Source organism: Chenopodium album, chromosome 5, assembly GCF_948465745.1.
Source record: "Chenopodium album chromosome 5, dcCheAlbu1.1, whole genome shotgun sequence".
NCBI lineage: Eukaryota > Viridiplantae > Streptophyta > Magnoliopsida > Caryophyllales > Amaranthaceae > Chenopodium > Chenopodium album.
The window spans coordinates 60,566,875-60,586,417 of record NC_137838.1 but is presented as its reverse complement, the minus strand read 5'-3'; the positions used below and the strand labels follow the sequence as shown (position 1 = coordinate 60,586,417).

General features: G+C 36.1%; 2 protein-coding genes across 2 annotated transcripts; both read left to right on the top strand.

Annotated features, from left to right (window-relative positions):
* The first annotated feature begins 9,598 nt into the window (after positions 1–9,598).
* Positions 9,599–15,075, top strand: LOC145632963 (uncharacterized). Its single transcript, XM_081685281.1, has 7 exons — positions 9,599–9,636; positions 9,742–9,866; positions 10,049–10,226; positions 10,324–10,397; positions 10,632–10,691; positions 10,789–11,658; positions 11,747–15,075. Exons 1-7 carry the CDS (start codon positions 9,599–9,601, stop codon positions 15,073–15,075), a joined length of 4,674 nt encoding a protein of 1,557 aa, XP_081541407.1.
* Positions 15,076–15,084: 9 nt separating this feature from the next.
* On the top strand, positions 15,085–19,291 carry LOC145632962 (replication protein A 70 kDa DNA-binding subunit B-like). The gene is made up of 13 exons (XM_081685280.1): positions 15,085–15,090; positions 15,349–15,402; positions 16,403–16,489; positions 16,676–16,768; positions 17,322–17,465; positions 17,550–17,811; positions 17,904–18,003; positions 18,089–18,219; positions 18,292–18,370; positions 18,502–18,613; positions 18,685–18,863; positions 18,944–19,007; positions 19,154–19,291. The coding sequence occupies exons 1-13, from the start codon at positions 15,085–15,087 to the stop codon at positions 19,289–19,291; spliced, it is 1,449 nt and encodes a 482-aa protein (XP_081541406.1).
* The last annotated feature ends 252 nt before the right edge of the window (positions 19,292–19,543 follow it).

Sequence of the window (19,543 nt, the reverse complement as noted above, 5' to 3'; positions counted from 1 at the left end):
TTTTGCTTGACCAGTATCATTTAACCTACGAAAATTCTACTATGGTCCCTTTTATTTGGACCACCACTATTCTTAATTATCATTGGTTGGTTTTTTTTTTTTTTTTTTTTTTTTTAACGTCAGTCAACCTTAAATTTGGTATTTTCCTTATTTAATTCATTTTTTATTTTACAAAATATTATTACTAAATTTACAAAAATCATTTTATTATATTTTCGAAATTTATTTGTCAAAATCAGATTTTAATTAAATAAAAAAATAAAATTAAATCAAAAAAATGATTAAATTAAAAAAAATCAAAATCAAAAAATTGTTCATCATGTTCTTCATAGTTCATTAATGTTCTTCAACTTTTTTCATCCATGGGGAGATTAAACATGAACACGTGATCTATGTCCATTACCATTCACTCGCGCATCGAAAGCAATTTACAATATGACTCGATCTAAAAAGCAAACGCGAAATTTTAATTAACTTACAAAAAAGTTGGGATCGTTGCGGTTTTGGGCAGCGATTGAAATCCCTAAATAATAGGTTTGGATTTACAATGTCAAAGTTTGCCAAAACGATGATTTTATGTAATCGAAATCATAATTTTTAAGTTTTACGGTAATCGGGGTTTGTCATGAACATCTGAAAAAGAAACTGCATCATTCTTTGGTCGAAACCTTGTTTGATCCAAAAAACACGGAAAACGAATTTAAAATCTTGTTTGTGTAAATGTTTAACCCAAAAAAGGATAGGAGATTACATGTTTTTAAAAGTGTAATTATTAACAACATATGACATTAGGTTCTTTTTTACATTACCAATTACTGATTTATAATTCACTTACATTTTATTATGTTTTTTATTGGTACGGAGTAGTAAATATGAATGTGGTCTTCACTGGACAACTACAGTATCATGTTAACCAAGTTTGGTATAAATGGTAACTAATATATATTTATTATTGTGGTTTACTTTATGTATGCATATACTTCAATATTATATTAAATCATTTTAGAGAAACTAACAATTTTTTTATTATTTTTTATTGTACTCCCTTATTTGATCCTAAAAAACGTATATTGAAATATAAACCTTATTTATGAAAAAGGAATTCACGAAACATCAAATAGGGACTTACCTGCGAAAACAAATTAAATAATTATTGGATATGGTCATCATAAAATATTTTGGACATTACCAATTCTTAGATTATAATTTGTTAATATATTGCTATATTTGTAATAAAGTTCATGTGCTATTTCCAAATTGAAATAAGTCCAGTATTCTGTTCCCTACTTAGGACATTATCAATTTTTACATTATAATTTGCCCAAATGGTTAGTTGCTTGGTTGTTATTAAAATGAACTTATTTTTTTCAGCTAAACACGTGTCACATCCTGGTGCTGTACTTTCCCTCCAAAACCCCCCTTCCCTTTTTAACTTTTTTTTTTATTAACATTTAATTCTATAATAATATCATTCTAAATATTTTATGTTATCTTTATGACAATTGTTTTTGTTAATATTTGATTTTGATTCTATAATAATATAATTCCAAATCTTTTATATTGTCTTTATTTTCAAATGGAGCATTATTAAATTTTGCTAAAAATAGTAAGGGTCTGTTCACATTTACTAAAGTTCACTTCAGTTCAGTTCAGTTCAGTTCAGCTCCAATCAGTTCAGTTCAGTAAATGTGAACATGCCCTAAATAAGTGCATCACTCTATATATGGCAAGCATGCTAATTCACAACAAAAATCATTTAAATCTTTAATTTTGTTCTTCATGTTAATTTAACTTTTTAAAATTTTCATATTATAAATAAATGCATTATGGCTAGTCATATAATCATTATTGCTAAACACAAAGTTTTATTGGTTAGGGTTACTCAACTTATTTAGTCGGGTTACTCGAGTTACTCAGTCAGGGGTTATTTGAGGGGTTCGATCAGGGATTACTCGATCATGGATTACCTGAGGGGTTCGGTCAGGGATTACTCGGATGGGGTTTACTTGGTTAGGGGTTACTCGGTCGTGGGTTACTTGAGGGGTTACTCAATCAAGGGTTACTTGAGGGGTTACTCGATCAAGAGTTACTTGATGGGTTACCCGGTCAAAAATAACTCGAGTAATCTCTAACTGAGTAACTCGAGTAACCTCGACCTCACAGTGTGGTCAGACACACAATGAAGGGCCTGTTCTGAACTAAGTTGAATTGAACTGAATAGAGTTGAAATGAATATTTTGTAAAAGAAGGAAATTAGGAGCTAAACTGAACTGAACTGAACTGAACTTATTGGAGCTGAACTAAACTGAACTGAACTGAACTCATTGGAGCTGAACTAAACTGAAATGAACTGAGCTGAACTGATTGAAGCTGAACTGAACTGAAATTAAGGTGAAATTAACAGGCCCGAAATCCCCAATTACTAAATAATCAAGTCAAAGTTATTTTTTTGTTAATAGTACAAATTAATGGCAAAAGTGATACAATTATTCTAATACCGGGGAAGAAAGTATTTGGTAGCTCTTACAAATTCTGATCCATCAAGACTAGTACTCCCTCCGTCCCCGAAAGAACGACCCATTTGGTCTAATTTTAGTCCCAAAAGGAATGACCCATTTGTATTAAAACACCCACCAATTTGCAACAATATTTGTGCAAAATTAGCTTCCCCATATAAAAATATGATTTTCCATGTAATTTTATTACTTTCTCTCTCTATTTTTTTACAACCCCCATGTAAATTTATCTTTTCAATATACTTTTACTTCTTTTTATTTAACTTTCTTAATACCCGCGTAATCAACCCAAATGGGTTGTTCTTTCGGAGACGGAGGGAGTATTAGTTTAACTTATTTAATACTCTTAATCATTAGTCGTTACCTTTGTCCGCAAGATACTTCTACAGTCCTTTTATTGAAAAAGTGATCAATCTCGATTAAATGCATGTAGAAATGATTCAGTAAAATATTAACCATGAATCACTAGATCAAGGTTAAAAATTATTAAGCATAACACGCAAGATGTAAGACTCACAACGTTCCTTGCAAATAAAATTTCGTTAACCAAAAAAGATTGATTTAAGGGCAAGTAAAATTTCGTTAACCAAAAAGATGGATTAAAGGGCCAAATTTCCATATGAGCCAAATAAATCAAGACAAATTAAACTATTTGGCTCCTCTTTAAACTATAAACTATAAAGTGGGCCCTAAATTTACTATTCGTTGCTAAATGACTCATTGTTTGCGGTGCTCGAGGTCATTTTTATAATTAATTGAATGATAACCTTATTATTTTTAATTTATATAATTAGGTGTCATTTGTTTCACATGATTATTAGAACTTTCCATGAATTGCAAATTTATGGAAATTAAATTCCTATAATCAAATGTATGGGAATTTCCAAAAATTTTGGAGTAAGAGTTTATTATGTATACTTTATTTTCACTTATTTCAAGTCTAATAAGTTAAAATAAGTTCAAAAATAAGTTTAGATAATTTCAATTCAGAAAAGAAAAAAATAAAATTCTTATAAGGATAATCCAAGTTCGAATTACAACTAAAATAAGTTTTAATCAGTTTAGATAAATTAAGTTTAGATAAGTTCAGTTTAGTTCAAACAAGTTCAGATAAGTGAAAATTAGGTGAATCGAACACACCGACGTTATTGAAACTTAGGCCCTGTGTTGTCCACTTTATTTTCACTTATTTCAGGGTTAATAAGTTCAGATAATGGTTAATAACTTTAGATAAGTTCAAATAAGATAAGTTCTACAAAAATAAGTTCAGAGAATTTGTGATAAGGTTTAATCAAGGGTACCAAGTTTAATTTATAAATAAAATAAGTTCTAACATGATCAGATAAGTTCAGATTAGTTAAGATAAGTTCAGATAAAATCTGATAAGTTAAAGATAAGTTCAGATAAATAAAAATTAGGTGAATAGAACACATCCTTATTGGACCTTATTAGACATTATCATTGAACATTATTAGAACTTATTGGAATTTAGGGTCTGTTCACTTCAGCTTAATTTTAGTTCAGCTCCAATCAGCTCGATTTAGTTCAGTTCAGTTCAGCTTCAATCAGTTAAGTTTAGTTTAGTTCAGTTCAGTTCAGCTCCTAATTTCCTTCTCTCATAAAATATTCATTTCAGCTTAGTTTAGTTTAGTTTAGCTCTAATCCGTTCAATTCAGCTCAATTCAACTCAGTTCAGTAAATTTGAAAAGGCCTTGTTAGGGCCTGTTCTCATTGACTGAACTGAGCTGAACTGAATTGAACTGAGCTGAACTGAATTGAACTGAGCTGAACTGCTGACTGAATTTCAACGTATGAGAACAGACCCTTAGACCTTATTTAAGTTATTGAAACTTATTAGACATTATTTACTTATTAAGGGTGTGTTCTATTCACTTGAATTTCACTTATCTGAACTAAATTTATCAGAGATAGATTATCTGAACTTAACTGAATTTATATGGCTTATCATAGCTTAATTTATTTAAAAAAAAAAAAAAACTTATTTAGTTGCAATTATATTTGAACTTGGGTAACCCTTATCAAAATTTATTTTTCCTAAATTGAACTTATCTGAACTTGTCTTTCTTGATGAACTAAATTTATATGAACTTATCTGAACTTATTAGACCTGAAATAAATGAAAATAAGGTGACAGAACATACCCTTAAATCTTAGTGAACTTATTAAAACTTATTAGTAGATCTTATTAAACTTATAGGACTTTATTATATAACTTATTTGAACTGATGAAACTTATTAGTCCTCAAACTTATTTTTATATGGTGAACAGTTCAAGCCTTAAGAGCATTTATCCTTACCCTATAAAAGCACCAACACTCAAAAAAATGGGTTTCCTTATGAACAGTGTGCTGTCCAATTTGCCCCTATATTTGTACTACCATTTCCTTATCTACAGTGCTGTGACTGCTTTGCCCTCGAAAAAATGCATGTGCAAGTACCTGGCAACTCACTGGCCACGTGTAGGGGTGGGTATAACGTGCGGTTTCATCTTTGCTTGATTCTGGACAGTTACCGTTGCTAATCATTGATCCAATTTGAGCCTTGCTTGATTTTTGGACGCTTACCGTTGCTAATCGATGATTCAATTCGAGCTTACTTGCGATTTGCATGAATCTAAGGCTCGATTAGAGCTTAGTTTGATTTCTGGACACTTACCGTTGCTGATTAGTGATTCAATTAGAACTTGCTTGCGATTTGCATGAATTGTAAGGTTAATTCCTCGATTTTATTTATTTGTTTGCTTAGCTGATTACTTTTAGCTGATTATTTTTTGCCTATGGTTATTTCTTGTTCAACTATTGATTAATGTATTTTTGTGGGATTTACAGCAGTTCATCTATTAGCATCAGGGAGCCCGAGGAAGGCGGCGAATTGCCGAGGGTTCCCCCACCACCACCACAATCTCCGCCGAAGACCCCTTCCCCACCTCCTGAGATAGAGGTGGAACAAAAGACTCCCGATCCCAAGGGAGGGGTCCCAGCTGAGGGGATTGAAGATAGTGCCGAAGGGCACGGTGCTGAAGGTGCTGAGAAACCCGCTGCTGAGGGTTTCTCAGCTGATATTGTTAGAGAGGTTGAGGCTTTCGTCCACTCAAAAAAATGGGTTTCCTTATGAACAGTGTGGTGTCCAATTTGCCCCTATATTTGTACTACCATTTTCTTATCTACAGTGCTGATTAGTGATTCAATTAGAACTTGCTTGCGATTTGCATGAATTGTAAGGTTAATTCCTCGATTTTATTTATTTGTTTGCTTAGCTGATTACTTTTTGTCTATGGTTATTTCTTTGTTTAACTATTGATTAATGTACTTTTGTGGGATTTACAGCAGTTCATCTATTGTGAAAATGGATTTGGGAGGACTTAATTGTTTGATCCTTTTTATGGTGAGCTTCTTAGTTATCCATTGATCTATTGCTTTGCATGATGTGTGACCGGGTTTAAAAGAGATTAGGATATTGTTTGGTTTGCTTAAGTGTTGGGAAGTGCGGTTAATGTTTTAGTTTTGAGAGGATTAATTTGCTGTTTGGCTTTTCAAATCAAAATTAAATCATTTTAATTTGTGGTTGCAGCTGTTGTTCAAGTGTTGGGAAGTGGGATTAAGATATGTAAAAAAAATACCTTTCTATTTTTTGAAAAAAGCAGATTGTTCATTTTTCCTTTTTGTGAACTACATTAGATTCTGTATATTTAGTTTGGGGTGTCATGATTGCTTTATTTGATTTTTGCTAAGGCCTTTCACACAATTTTTGCTTTTACAGCTGTTTCTTTTATGCTGGCTGCAGCTCAGGCTTTTACCCAGTGGTTTTAAGATGGTGAACTTTATTAGCCATCGGTCTAACAGTTTCATACCAATGGGTAAATGCTTTTCTCTTCTAAGCCAATATTGATACAAGGCTCATCTAATTACCTGCTATGCATGGCTTAGTTTGTTTGCATTTGTTTGTCTTCTACTGCTTTGTGTTAGCATAAATTAAGGATAGAAGCCAGTTCATCTGGTCTCCCTCATCTTCATTTTGCAGCAAACACAAAAAAAAAAAAAAAAAAAGCCTACACACATCATAGCATATTCCCATGGAGGAGGTTACATTAGAGGTAATCATGGAATTGGATAGAGGCTTCTTTGCTGTAGTAATGACATTACATCTCTGGAAAACTAATCTTTGACATCACTGACCATGAACACAGAACATATATGAACTTGCTTGAAAGATTTCTTCAGAATCATGACATTTTTAGTCACTGACCATGAACACAAAACATATATGCACTTGCTTGAAGGATTTCTTCAGAATCGTGACATTTTTAAACTTGACAAATTGATTACATTGTTTGGATTTACTTGGCATGGTTAAATTGGAAGCCATTATTAAAATTAATTGGCTTCTGTGCACACAATATTTCACTAGCTTGGTTGCTTAACAAACTTCGTGTGATTTATTGAACAGCAGTTAGTTTAAGTATAGTGCATATATTAGTTATGAAGTAAAGATTTAGTGCATTTGTGTCGGTAAAGGATGGCTAATTAGCCTGGCATTTTTGTGTGTGGGCTGTCTTTTTTATTCTTCTTTCGTAAAGTGAGTGTGGAATCTGGAATTTGTAACATGGGCTACCTTAAGCTATGGTTTACATGTTTATATTGTTGATGATAAATCATGCAATTGTGATTGTAAAAAGGATCAGTTTTTGGTGAAGATATTGGTTATTAATTTTGCTTTTTGCTATTTCTGTTGCAGAGTTATGAGCTTGCAATGGGTGGAGGTGCAGGTTCTCCTGTAAGTACTCTATTATTTACAGTTATGTTGATTTGCTTTGTTTTTTCTGGAAAGGGGGTTTGGAGAATTGTATTGCATTGCTGTTTTTGTTCAAGTGTTGGTTTGGATGGTTTTAGTTAGTATGTGATGATTTTGTTGTGTTATCTATATCATGTGTTACATGCTTTGGTGGGTTTGTTTGTTTTTGTTTTTGTTGCCTTATCAAAGGACCAGCTATATTGATTTGCTGTTTTGTGTATTATGTGTGGCTTGGCTTGGTAAGTTGCTGTATTAGTTAGTATGTGGAGAATCCTTTGTTGTTTTAAATGGGGTATGTTTTGTATGCTTTAGTAACCATCTGTGTTGTTCTTTTGTGATATAATCGCATTAGCTATTTAGATGATTTTGTTGTGTGCGCTTGATTTAAATTAGCCTCTGTCTGTGTCTTCCATTTTGTGATGTAACCAGCTTTGTTCAGGGTAATGTCTTGCGTGCTTTGGTAATCAGCTTTGTTGTTCTTATGTGATGTAATTGCAAGAACTATTTAGCTTGTTTTTATGTTTACCATGCATTAGCCTTGCTTCTGTCTCTATCTTCCAACAACACATGTTTCACTACCTTACACCTGTAGCTCAAGTGATTAGATGTCCCTGCACCAGTGTTAGCTGCAACAGCATGTTTCTTATGTTATGGTATGCACACAGGTGGGTGGTCCTGCCACTCGGAAAGTGTCTATTTCTTTTTCCTGCCTGCTCCAGCAAGTTGTGGAGTATCTGAAAATTCCTCAGCCAGCTTACTACTTGGTTGATGCAAGGAAGAATGCTGTGAAGGTTGTCGTGGAGACTGACCCAGGCTTGGGTTTCTATGTTTACGAGGGTGGCCCAGCTAAAACAGTAGGAGAATCGCGTGAAATAGCTGCTGAAAAAGGCGTTCGTTCACTCCGGATGGAGTACAGCATTCAGGTTGAGGATTTGACTTCTAAGAAAATTAAGAAGCTCCAACGCTGTGAATTTCTCTACCAGATGAAACGCATTGAGCTCGAGTCAATGGAAAGGGGGGCAGGGAAGGTGCCAGTCAAGTGGCCAGATGTGCCAAACCACAAGCGTTGCAAGAAATATGTGTGCATTGATTACATGGATGTTCTGCGCACTCTAACTGTGGAGACTAAAGCACGTGTTTCAGCTGTGAACACTTTCAAGTTTGGACCAGAAAAGTTTATTTCATGGCTTACGATTTATGCTCCTACAATTGCTACTGGAATGGAGTGTGTTTTTAGTGGTACTCGTGCTGACTGCAAGGCTACCAAACAAGAGGCTGCTAGGAGAGCTGTAGATTTCCTGTGCACTGCATTCAATCTTGACATAGTTGATTTGAACTATGGCAATGGGGTTTATGCTGGTATTAAGTGTTCCTTGGCTAGGGAAAGTTACTTAGCGGCTAAAGAACGTGTATTGGGGATTCAAGGTGCTCTGCACTTAGCTCCTTTTTTAGGTGAAGATGGCTGCATAACACCTAAGTCTGCTGTGCACAGGATTCCAACACCTGCTCTTCCTCCACCTCCACCTCGCAGGCCAAAAGCTAGGCCATCTTTTGGGGGCCGCTTCACTCATGAACCATTTGCAGTTCCTCTTGAGTTGGACACCTTATTTAAGCGGAGGAAGTTTGATTAGGCATCAGACTGAAGCTGCATAAGACCTTGTTTTGCTGGCTTACATGTTTTGTTTGTCTGTTCCTGTAGGGCCTTAGATATGGCATATTAGCTTAGTGTGCTTCTTGTATTCCAGCTTATTTTGTGCTGCTTTATGTGTTAGTTTTATTGGCAAGACATAGTGGATGTTTCCCCAAAATTTAATGTACTTCAGCCTTTTGAGCTTTGATTAATGAAGTCTAATTTTCTTGCCATTGATCGTATTTTATGAAAATTCTTGTTCTATTGTTAAGTATGCACAGCATGGTTAAGGATTAGATTTTTTCAATTTGATCAGAGTTCAAATTTCCCTTTACAGGTTATATAGCTGCAGATGCATTGTAACATTGTTCCATTTTTCAAAAGCCTCTACAACGCCTATTTGCAACTTCTTGCTGTCACTAGCTCAGTTTATATTCTCACTATGCGTACATCCGAGTTCCTTTGCATGTTTCATTTGTCTTTCATGCTATTAGAAGCAGCTTATAGATTAACTATTACTATTAGGCTGCAATCATTGTGTTTTGTTTTTTTTAAATAAGTATGTTTTCTTGGTATCCAGATCGTGCTTTGGTTAAAAAAAAACCCTTGCAAAAAAAAACGGGTTAGCAAACGTTTACAGATGATACAAGCTATGTCTCAGACCCCTGCTCCTATGAGGTGTTAGCTTGTTTTCCTTATTGCATGCTAAATAGATATTTTTGTTGCTCTGAATTTTTAGGTCTTTGCTTGTTTTTAGCAAGATTTTCCAATTGTTCAATGTAGGGAGTTGGATGAAACAAGTTCTGGCACACATCAGCAGCAAGAGGCTGGACAGATTGAGCCTGAAGTTGCTTATGTAGGGCATTCTACCAACATAGTGGCTGGAAATTCAGCTGTCCAGTTTAACAGTAAGCAAAGTTGTTTATGTTTGGTATTTGCAATATTTGGCAGAATTAACTGAGTGAGGTTAGAGACTGAGCTAGGTAAAACAACTACGCAAGCTGCCTGTGTTTAGATAGCATTAAGGTAAAGTTCATTGTAGCTAAGATTATTTAGCTCTGCATTTGAATAGCAAATTTTTCGTTTACAGGCCCACACCTTTTGGCTGCTGATTCAACTGTAGCTAACATAGCACAGGCTGTGAGGACAGATATTAGCAGCGCTCCCTCAGAGCGGTTCATGTTGTATAGGCAACTTCCTGAGAATTCAAGGTCTAGCAAACGTAAGCGAGCACTATCAGCTACGGAACAAGAACCTGTGTCAGTGAGGTGCTTTACTTTTGCTTACCACAAGAACACATGACTTGCTATATTTCTGTGTTTCTACTGATGTTGGTGTTATGCTGTTTTTTCGTTTGCTATACAGAGAAATAGGTGGAACAAGTACCCAGGCCAGCAAAAAAACCCAGGGAACAAAACAAACACAGGCAAAAAACAACAGTAAGGCTTCCTTAAATCAAACTTTGTTTTTTAAAGCTTCTTTGCCCATTTGAAAGCAGGTTAATGGTCAGGTTTATTTGTTACTAAAATAGTCAGCTCATTGCATACAGAAAACTTACTCAGTTATATGAGACAGATTAAGTGAATATTATATGATGCCTAATTACATTAGACCAACTTAACCACTAAATGTTTAGTGTTTCTTTAACTCAACATGTCATTTTCATATCACAGAGAAAAATACTGCAGCTTCTCAAAAAAAAGGAGTCAAGCAAGCCACGGTTAAAAAGCCCAGTACGTTTTCCTATGCATATTTTTACTGAGTTATTTGCTTATTTTCTGTAATGTACTATGCTGATCGATTGGCTTGGCATGCTTGGTTGAATATCAGAACCTCCAGCAGCTGTTGTTGGCTTGAAATTGCCTGCAGCACCTCTGAAACTGAAATCCCCTTCCATTTGCCCACATTGCAGTGCAAAAAAATTTGAACATGAATCGCTTCATTTCTGCTGTGGAAATGGATCTGTTAAACTAGCCACTAATGAATACCCCCCTGCACTGTATAGACTTTTAACATCTGATGAGGAAGATGCATTACACTTCAGACAATACATTCGATTATATAACAACTTATTTGCATTTAGCTCATTAGGTGGTAGATATGATGGCAGCATACACAAAGGAATATATGTTTTTAAATTGCATGGACAAATTTATCATAACTTGCCTGATTTAATCCCTGATGAACTAGGCCCTAGATATTTACAGCTCTATTTTTATGATGGCCAATTTGAGTCAGCTGCTAGAGTAGATTGCTTTAAACAAGTAAGACAAGATATTATAGACATACTTATGGAAGTATCTGCTCAAAATCCTTATGCTCGCTTTTTCAGATCATTAAAAGACCTTGACATTCAAGAAGATACACAAATTACTATCAATAAAAACACTGTTTTAGACCAGCGGGTTTATAATGCACCCACAACAGATGAAGTGGCTGCGATTTGGCCTGAAAACAGTTCATCAAGCGAGTCCAATGGCCCGTACATCACAGTCAGAGGAAAGGCAACAGATTCTCATCGCATATACCATAATTATGGATGCTATGATCCCTTGCAGTATCCACTTCTATTCCCACATGGTGATTGTGGCTGGGGTCAGGGTCTTGCCAAAGACAGCGGTTCAGGAGAGCAGCAAACAGACCCCATTACATCTTCAGCAGTGCATACAGAGGAAGATGCCCTTGCACAGGAAGCTAACCGTGAGTTTCGTCTGCCTGAAGTTTTATTGCAGAGTGTCTTTTTCATTTTATGTTGCTGTTCACACACATCATGCTTCTATAAATGCAGGTTTAGCGGATGCAGGTGGTGCTTCAACTCGGCATATTTCTGCCCGTGAGTACTATGCTTACAAATTGCAATGCCGCCCAAACAATATGCTCCTGCGTGCAGGCCGATGTTTGCAGCAATATATAGTTGACATGTATGTGAAGATTGAGAATACACGCTTAGACTACTTTCGCCACAATCAGCAAACAATCAGAGCTGATTTGTATCAGGGGATTTTGGATTCCATTGAAAGTGGTGAAACAAATCCCACAAATGTCGGACGGCGAGTTATTCTGCCCCCAACCTTTATTGGTGGTCCACGAGACATGAAGCGGCGTTACCTGAATGCCATGGCTTTGGTTCAACGCTTTGGCAAGCCTGATTTGTTTCTCACCATCACTTGTAATGCAAACTGGCCAGAGATCAAAGCAGAACTAGCTCCTGGAGAAGCAGCTCAGAACCGACCAGAACTTGTTGCCCGTATATTTCGATCAAAATTAATCTGTTTAAAAAAACAAATCATGAAGAAAGAAATTTTCGGGAAAGTGGCTGCTATGATATATGTCATTGAATTTCAAAAAAGAGGTCTTCCACATGCACATTTCCTTATTATCTTGAAACCTGATTACAAATTGAAAACACCTTCTGATTTTGATCGATTTGTATCTGCTGAGCTACCACCCCACAGCTCCCCAGATCTTCGGAAAATAATAGTGCGCCATATGATGCATGGCCCCTGTGGAGAAGCAAACCCTAAATGTGCATGTATGGTTGCGAAAGATGATAACTCTGCCTCATGCAAATATGGCTACCCAAAACAATTCTTAGAAGAAACAACAAACCATAATGATGGATATCCAGTGTACAAGAGACAAGATACAGGAGAAAGTGTACGAATTCGAGGTTCAAACCTTGATAGTCGCTGGGTTATTCCATACAACCCATACCTTTCCGCGTTGTTTGACTGTCACCTCAATGTAGAAGTTTGCTCATCTATTCAGGCTGTTAAGTACTTATACAAATATGTTTACAAAGGGCATGACAGAGTATCTTTTAATGTTGTTGGTGAAGAAACTCAAGCCGTAGATGAAATTCAACGATTTCAGTCTGGACGATGGGTTTCACCATGTGAGGCAGCTTGGAGGATTTTTGGCTTTGACTTATTTGAGATGCACCCCCCTGTACAGCACCTTGCAGTGCATTTGGAAAACATGCAAACAGTTCAATTAAGAAGTCATGAGCAGCTTGATTCTGTGGTGTTGAATGAACGAAGATCGAGAACTCAACTAACAGAATTCTTCAAAGCAAATGCAGCCTCACCTCGAGGTACAGGATATCTCTATAGTGAATTCATTGAACATTACAGGTGGGATGCCACTGCAAAGTCATGGTTTCAGAGACAGAACAAGAAACTGGTCATCGGTCGGCTGGCATGTGTTACACCTGCAGAAGGAGAGCGTTTCTTTTTGCGGCTGCTTCTTGGCAATATACGCAGCCCTAAATCGTTTTCTGACCTCCGGAATGTGAATGGAGTGCTATGTGCCACTTTCCATGAAGCAGCTATTAAAAGAGGGCTCTTTGAAGAAGACAATGTTGTCTATGCTTGTTTGTCTGAAGCTGCAGAAATTCATATGCCAGGAGCCTTACGTCGGCTATTTGCAGCTGTGTTGGTCTTCTGCGCTCCGAGCAACCCACGTACACTATGGCAGCACTTCTATAATGATTTATCTGATGACTTTAGGTATACCTTTCCACAAAATGAAAGGCAAGTTTTGCTGCAGACAGTACAGTCAGTTGAGAAACACTTAGAGTCAATGGGCAAGTCATTGGCTCATTTTCAGCTTGAACATCTACAAGAAGAAATGCCAGAAGAACTACAGAGGACAAAAGATATTATTGATGCTTTGGATGCACCTATTCCTCAAGAATCAATTGATTGTAGAGATCAGCTAAATTCAGCTCAACAAATTGCCTTTGACAAAATCATTTCTCATGTTCAAGCACAAAAGCCTGGTTGTTTCTTTGTTGATGGCCCTGGAGGGACTGGAAAGACCTTTCTGTACAATGCTCTGTATGCAGAAGTGCGCTTGGCAGGGAAAATTGTGCTTCCGACGGCAACATCAGGAATAGCTGCAGCAAATATACCTTCTGGCAGGACAGCACACTCACGATTTAAAATTCCACTTGATTCAGAAACATCGCTCGCTTGTGATGTTCCTAAACAAGGCAGCTTAGCTGCTTTGATTAAAGAGACAACATTGATTATCTGGGATGAAGCTTCAATGGCAAGAAAAGAGAACATTGAATCTGTTGAGCTCCTGCTCCGCGATCTCTGTGATCCAGATCAGCCATTTGGTGGAAAAGTTGTAGTCTTTGGTGGAGATTTCAGGCAGGTTTTACCAGTTGTTCCTCACAAGACTCAAAGAGAAGCTGTTGCAACAAGCCTGGTTACTTCACATATTTGGCCCTGGTTACAAAAGCTACATCTGACTGAAAACATTAGAGCCAAAGCAGATCCCCCATATGCATCTTTTTTGCTGGGTTTGGGAAATGGCGAGCTTCAGGCAACTGAGAATGCTTTTGTGAAGGTTCCTCCTCACATTGTCAATTATTATCAAAAAACCGAGGAACCTATTGGTTATCTAGCTGCTGCTGCTTTCCCTGAATTGCAACATCCTGCCTTTACACCAGATATTTTCACAGAAAGAGCAATCCTAACCCCATTAAATGATGCAGTAGACTCAATCAACAATTTCCTGATTGACAAATTCCCAGGAGAAGCAGTTGTTTATAAAAGTTTTGATAGCATTCTAGATGATAATTGTGCTATCTACCCAACAGAGTTCTTGAACCAGCTTGCCCCAGGTGGTATGACACCACACGAGTTGGTCCTAAAAGTTAACAGTCCAGTAATCTTGCTGAGGAATATTGATCCGGCTGATGGCCTGTGTAATGGCACACGTCTCATATGCAAGTATTTCAGAAGAAATGTTATTGTTTGTTCAATAGCAATTGGTCATCGTAAAGGAGAGCTTGTATTCATCCATCGTGTCAACCTCCGGCCTCCATCATCAGCAAAATATCCGATTCAGTTTGAGCGTATACAATTTCCTCTGAAGCTCAGTTTTGCAATGACTATCAACAAGTCTCAAGGGCAAACACTAAGCCAAGTTATGATTTATCTCCCACAACCATGTTTTTCACATGGTCAATTGTATGTTGCATTGTCAAGGGCTAAGAAATCGGAGAAAGTGACTGTGATCACACCCCAGCCTGCTGAAGTTCACAACACACCAGTTCTGAAAAACATTGTGGCTTATGATGTCTTGCGACTATCTGGCATAACATGATATAATATAATGCAGGTATTCTGGGATTGCTTCTATACTTATTCATAAAAACAAACAGCTTTTTCTTTTTACTAATTTAATTTTGCTATCCTATTATGCAGATTTGATGTTGTAGATCTTTAGAACATCATTTTGGTATATAAAGCTTTTTTTTTTAAATATTTATTTTACAATCATTATTGATATATAAATATGCAATATTATTGAAATGCCTTGCAGTGTGTTAGAACCACTATTGTTCTGTTAATTTACATGCTTCTATTCAAATTGCAGCAACACTATTGGACAGGGTTACTTGGTAGGAACATACTTTACATGTACATTTCTGTTTTCTGTTGCAATTATTGATTCACAAACATGCTTTGACTAAGCAAAAAAATGATATTCAATGCACATCTATTGTATAATGCTCAGCGCAAACAAAACATACTACCAAGAATTTAAAAATAATTTGGATATAATTGTTATTAAACTAGATGTTGAGCTGATGTAGTAAATAATGAGCTAAAATTTTCTATGAAATTACAAATACTAGGGAAAAAAAAAACAGCAGGATCAAATACTGTCTTATTTCAATTTTTTTTACAGTAGGCCTAGAATAGCTACTACAATCTCATTTGTTGAAAACCCCTTTTTTTTTTCCCCTTATTACATTGTTGTATATAGTGCCCCTTCATTCTATCACCCTCAAGACAGTAAAGAAACATACTTTCAACTTAACAGAATAACCTTATTAACTGGTGGACAATACATTGATTCAAATCATGAATACTTTTAGTGCAACCCTTTCTTAGTCTTTCAAACGAGTCATCCTCAAGCTTTAAAAAAATGCTTTTTCCCTAGATAACTATAATTATAACAACACTTCTTTTTCAGCTGCACCCATCAAGCATCACAATAACAACAAATAATACTTAAATCCTAGGTTTATATGTGGCCCACAATGATGATTTCCAAAAAGAAACTTCTCCTATTTTAAATTCACATAACATCTTTCTTTTTATAGCTAAATTAGATCAGTGATTGATTGCTCTATTATCTACTTGCACATGTAACCTTAGTTTATTTCACTACAAACAGCCTATTAACCACTAGACACAACTATGTTTTAGTGCCTATGCTTTTATTACTTATAATATCACTTTAGATTTTGCTTGTATAATTATTACTCTGCAGATTTCCTTGGGAGAGATTACTTACTACATCTTTTTATTCAATAGACAGTAAGCTGTATCAGGACATTCTAATAACCACTAAATTATAAAGGCCCTTCAGCTTTAACTTGTCGATAGGCTATTTGCTATTTAAGATTCTTATACTTCAACAGAGCATTTACTCTCCTTCTATTCTCTGCTGTTTTGCTCTGTTGTTCCCGTCTACCCCCAAATTCTGCCTGCCATTCCAGTTGAAGAAGGTAAGCACTTTAATGATGCTTTGCTGAACTTAACATCTACTTATGCATTAACTTCTTTTCTTCTCATTTATTTACCTGCATGCAATAAAACTATCTGAATTGCTTTTCATGTGGCCTTCTGTTAATCTGAATTGCATATCACACATGTTTTAATTAGCTATTTATTTGTGCTTGCTTTGCATTCAGACAACCTATATAGCTATTTTACATGCAGTTCTTTACACAGAAAAATCTCATCCTTTAAAATTTACTATCATCTTGCCAGTAGTTAAGCCACATGTACACACTTATTTTGTATTATGCCTTATATTGTTGCCTATATAGAAAATTCTTATCTTTTTAAGGTTATTATCATCTTACCAGTTACTAGGCCACATGTACAGCAGTTATTTTGACTTATGCCCTTATATTTGTTACCCATGAGTTGAAAGGACCATGTTCAGTATATTATATGACAAAAAACATGTCTTTGAAAAAATTGGTACATGGACATAAAATTATAAAGGGACTTTGGTAGAATCTGTGGTTGACCTACTGTTATTAACTATATTAGCACTAAACTTAATTTGTAATTACAAGTCACTTCATTGAAGATTCCTTTTAATATTTTATTATATTGAATTCTAAATGCATGTACACCATATAATACTATAATTATGCATAGACTTATGCCAAGGTTGTTTATAATATCATAAAATAATAATATTATGCTTTTTTGTTTATATAATATTATAATATTATACAGGTCAGTTACATGCATAGACTTATGCCAAATTTGTTGTAATCAAGTTTAAGCACAAATGACTAAACTAATTGTCTTTGTATACTATAGATGAAACCCGACTACACGCCTTTGAACAAGCTGTCACCTGTAAGCAAAGCATACAAAGTACGTGTGACAGTGAAAGAAAAGTCTCCTATCCGAACTCCTCCAAACAAGAAAAAATTTCAAAAGCTGGTTTTTGAAGATGAAGAGGTGCAACCTTACCACTCTTCATCATTTCATAGTTATTGAATGCTTACAAATCCTATACATGATTTTTACATTTACATAATACAGGGTAACAACATGAAAGCTACTTTGTTCGGAGTTGAATGCGACCACTTTCAGAAAGTCTTTGAACACAAGAAGAAGTATGAGATAGCTAATGCTCCAGTGCGAACAATCAACCCGAAATTTAGTTCATTCCCAGGAGAATGTGAACTTACTTTCGGCGGAATGACTAAAATTCAACCTATTGATCGAACAGAGGGACCTGTTTTACCTGAATACATCTCCATAGCTGATGTACCAAAGACAAGTGGACCATCAGACCGGTTTGGTATCATCTAAACCTTATCTAATCTACACATAATAATTAAAAACACATCTGCCTCTTGACAATAATGTGCCTATCCATCACTTAACTGACAGATTTGCTTGGAGTAGTAGTCCACATGGAAGACCCCCGACAAGTGGAATACAAGTCAGGTAGAGTAGCTGATGTACGTGATATCAGCATAGTCGATGAAAGGTTGCTACTACTCTTTTAAGGCTCCCAAATGTTGCCTGCATTATTATCAAAACCTGCATTCACTGACTTACATTTTGTTTTGCAGCACTGGTTCTCGCCCAATGATCATCTCTGCATGGGGACAATTGGCCCTTTCTGACTGTGAGAAGCTCAAAGACTGGGCAACCACTTTCTTAGTTGTTAGCTTAACTTCACTGAAGCCTGCTACCCACAGAGGTATAATTTGTTCACCCTTGATCATTGTTTACATCATGTGAAAATCAAGTATCCTTATGCAACTTTTCACAGGTTTCTCATTGCAATCAAGCATGTCCACAACAATTGACCCAGCCCCCAATGGTGAAAAAGCTGAAGCTTTGCGAGCTTGGTAATCCAACAACTTTTAATAGCTAAAGACCATTTACACCAATACACATTCACACTTTATTGTACCTAATTCAAGCTTAGTCTAAACTCCTATGCTTAATCAGCTATGTCTTCCTTTGTGTATATTGCTAGGGCTCATGCACATCCAGACATAATTAGTGATTACATGTCAAGGCAACTCGAATTCATGACTATTGGTGCTGAACCGGTTCCAACCACACTTGACAACATCAATGGCAAAACTGTGAGTGCACACACACACACAAATCCTTTTACTTGCTATCTGGTTTTATATACTAACACAGGTTCATTCAGGTTGACAATACTATCCAGGAAGAAATATACACAGTAACAGTCACAATTCCAGATGCACAGCTAGACAATATTATTGCTTATATTGGCTGCGATAATTGTGGGAAGCGTTGTGGCGTTGCTGCAAATGTGGCCTTCTTTTGCCCACATTGCCCTGACAAAAAATGCACCTCCAATGAGAGGTTCGTTCTGCATTCTTATGTTGACAGCCAACTAACCAAGTCGTAATGTCACTTACCATGATTTCATACCACAAATGCAGGGTCAACTTTAGCTTTGATGCTGAAGATGACACTGGAACATGTCGCCTCACTGCCTTTGGCCAAGTATGTGAGCAGATATTCAAGCTCACAACACTTGAAATTTTTGAAAGAAAGATAAAGGTTCTCATCCACACCTATCATAACCCTACATAAAATTATGCCATGCAGTTAGCTATCCTGGGTATAACAGCACTGGTTTTTGATTTCAGGATGACTGGAAAGATTTCGATCGTGTTGCTGCAACTCTGAAATCCACACCAATGCACATAATCCTCCACCCATCCCAAGCACTGAACAGGGCAGGGGTGCTGCGGTGGGTGGTCCAATCAGTTTCTCATTCTTCTTGAACACTTGTTCTGCCGATCTGCAGCTTCAAATCAGAACACATCATCCGCGATAGCTTTGGCTTATCATTTTGGATGTGTTCTTATTTGAGGCATGCTTGATTATCCTCGCTCATATTTGCTACTCAAGCAATTTAACAAGCATTGTCTCTTTAACTCTGAAGTTATATCTTCTTTTGCTAATGTTGGTCATATAGAGCAGCTTAAATCTGCTTAGAATTAGGCTTACAAACAATGCCTTTTTTGCTTGCTCAA

Excerpts from the sequence above, each read along its gene's own strand:
- LOC145632962 (XM_081685280.1), top strand. Across the intron at positions 15,403-16,402 it reads TACTTTACATGTACATTTCT|AGCATTTACTCTCCTTCTAT; the intron begins GTTTTCTGTTGC and ends ATACTTCAACAG. Across the intron at positions 18,614-18,684 it reads ACAACATCAATGGCAAAACT|GTTGACAATACTATCCAGGA; the intron begins GTGAGTGCACAC and ends AGGTTCATTCAG.
- LOC145632963 (XM_081685281.1), top strand. The coding sequence starts at position 9,599 with ATGATACAAGCTATGTCTCAGACCCCTGCTCCTATGAG. Across the intron at positions 9,637-9,741 it reads CAGACCCCTGCTCCTATGAG|GGAGTTGGATGAAACAAGTT; the intron begins GTGTTAGCTTGT and ends TGTTCAATGTAG. Across the intron at positions 10,398-10,631 it reads AACACAGGCAAAAAACAACA|AGAAAAATACTGCAGCTTCT; the intron begins GTAAGGCTTCCT and ends TTCATATCACAG.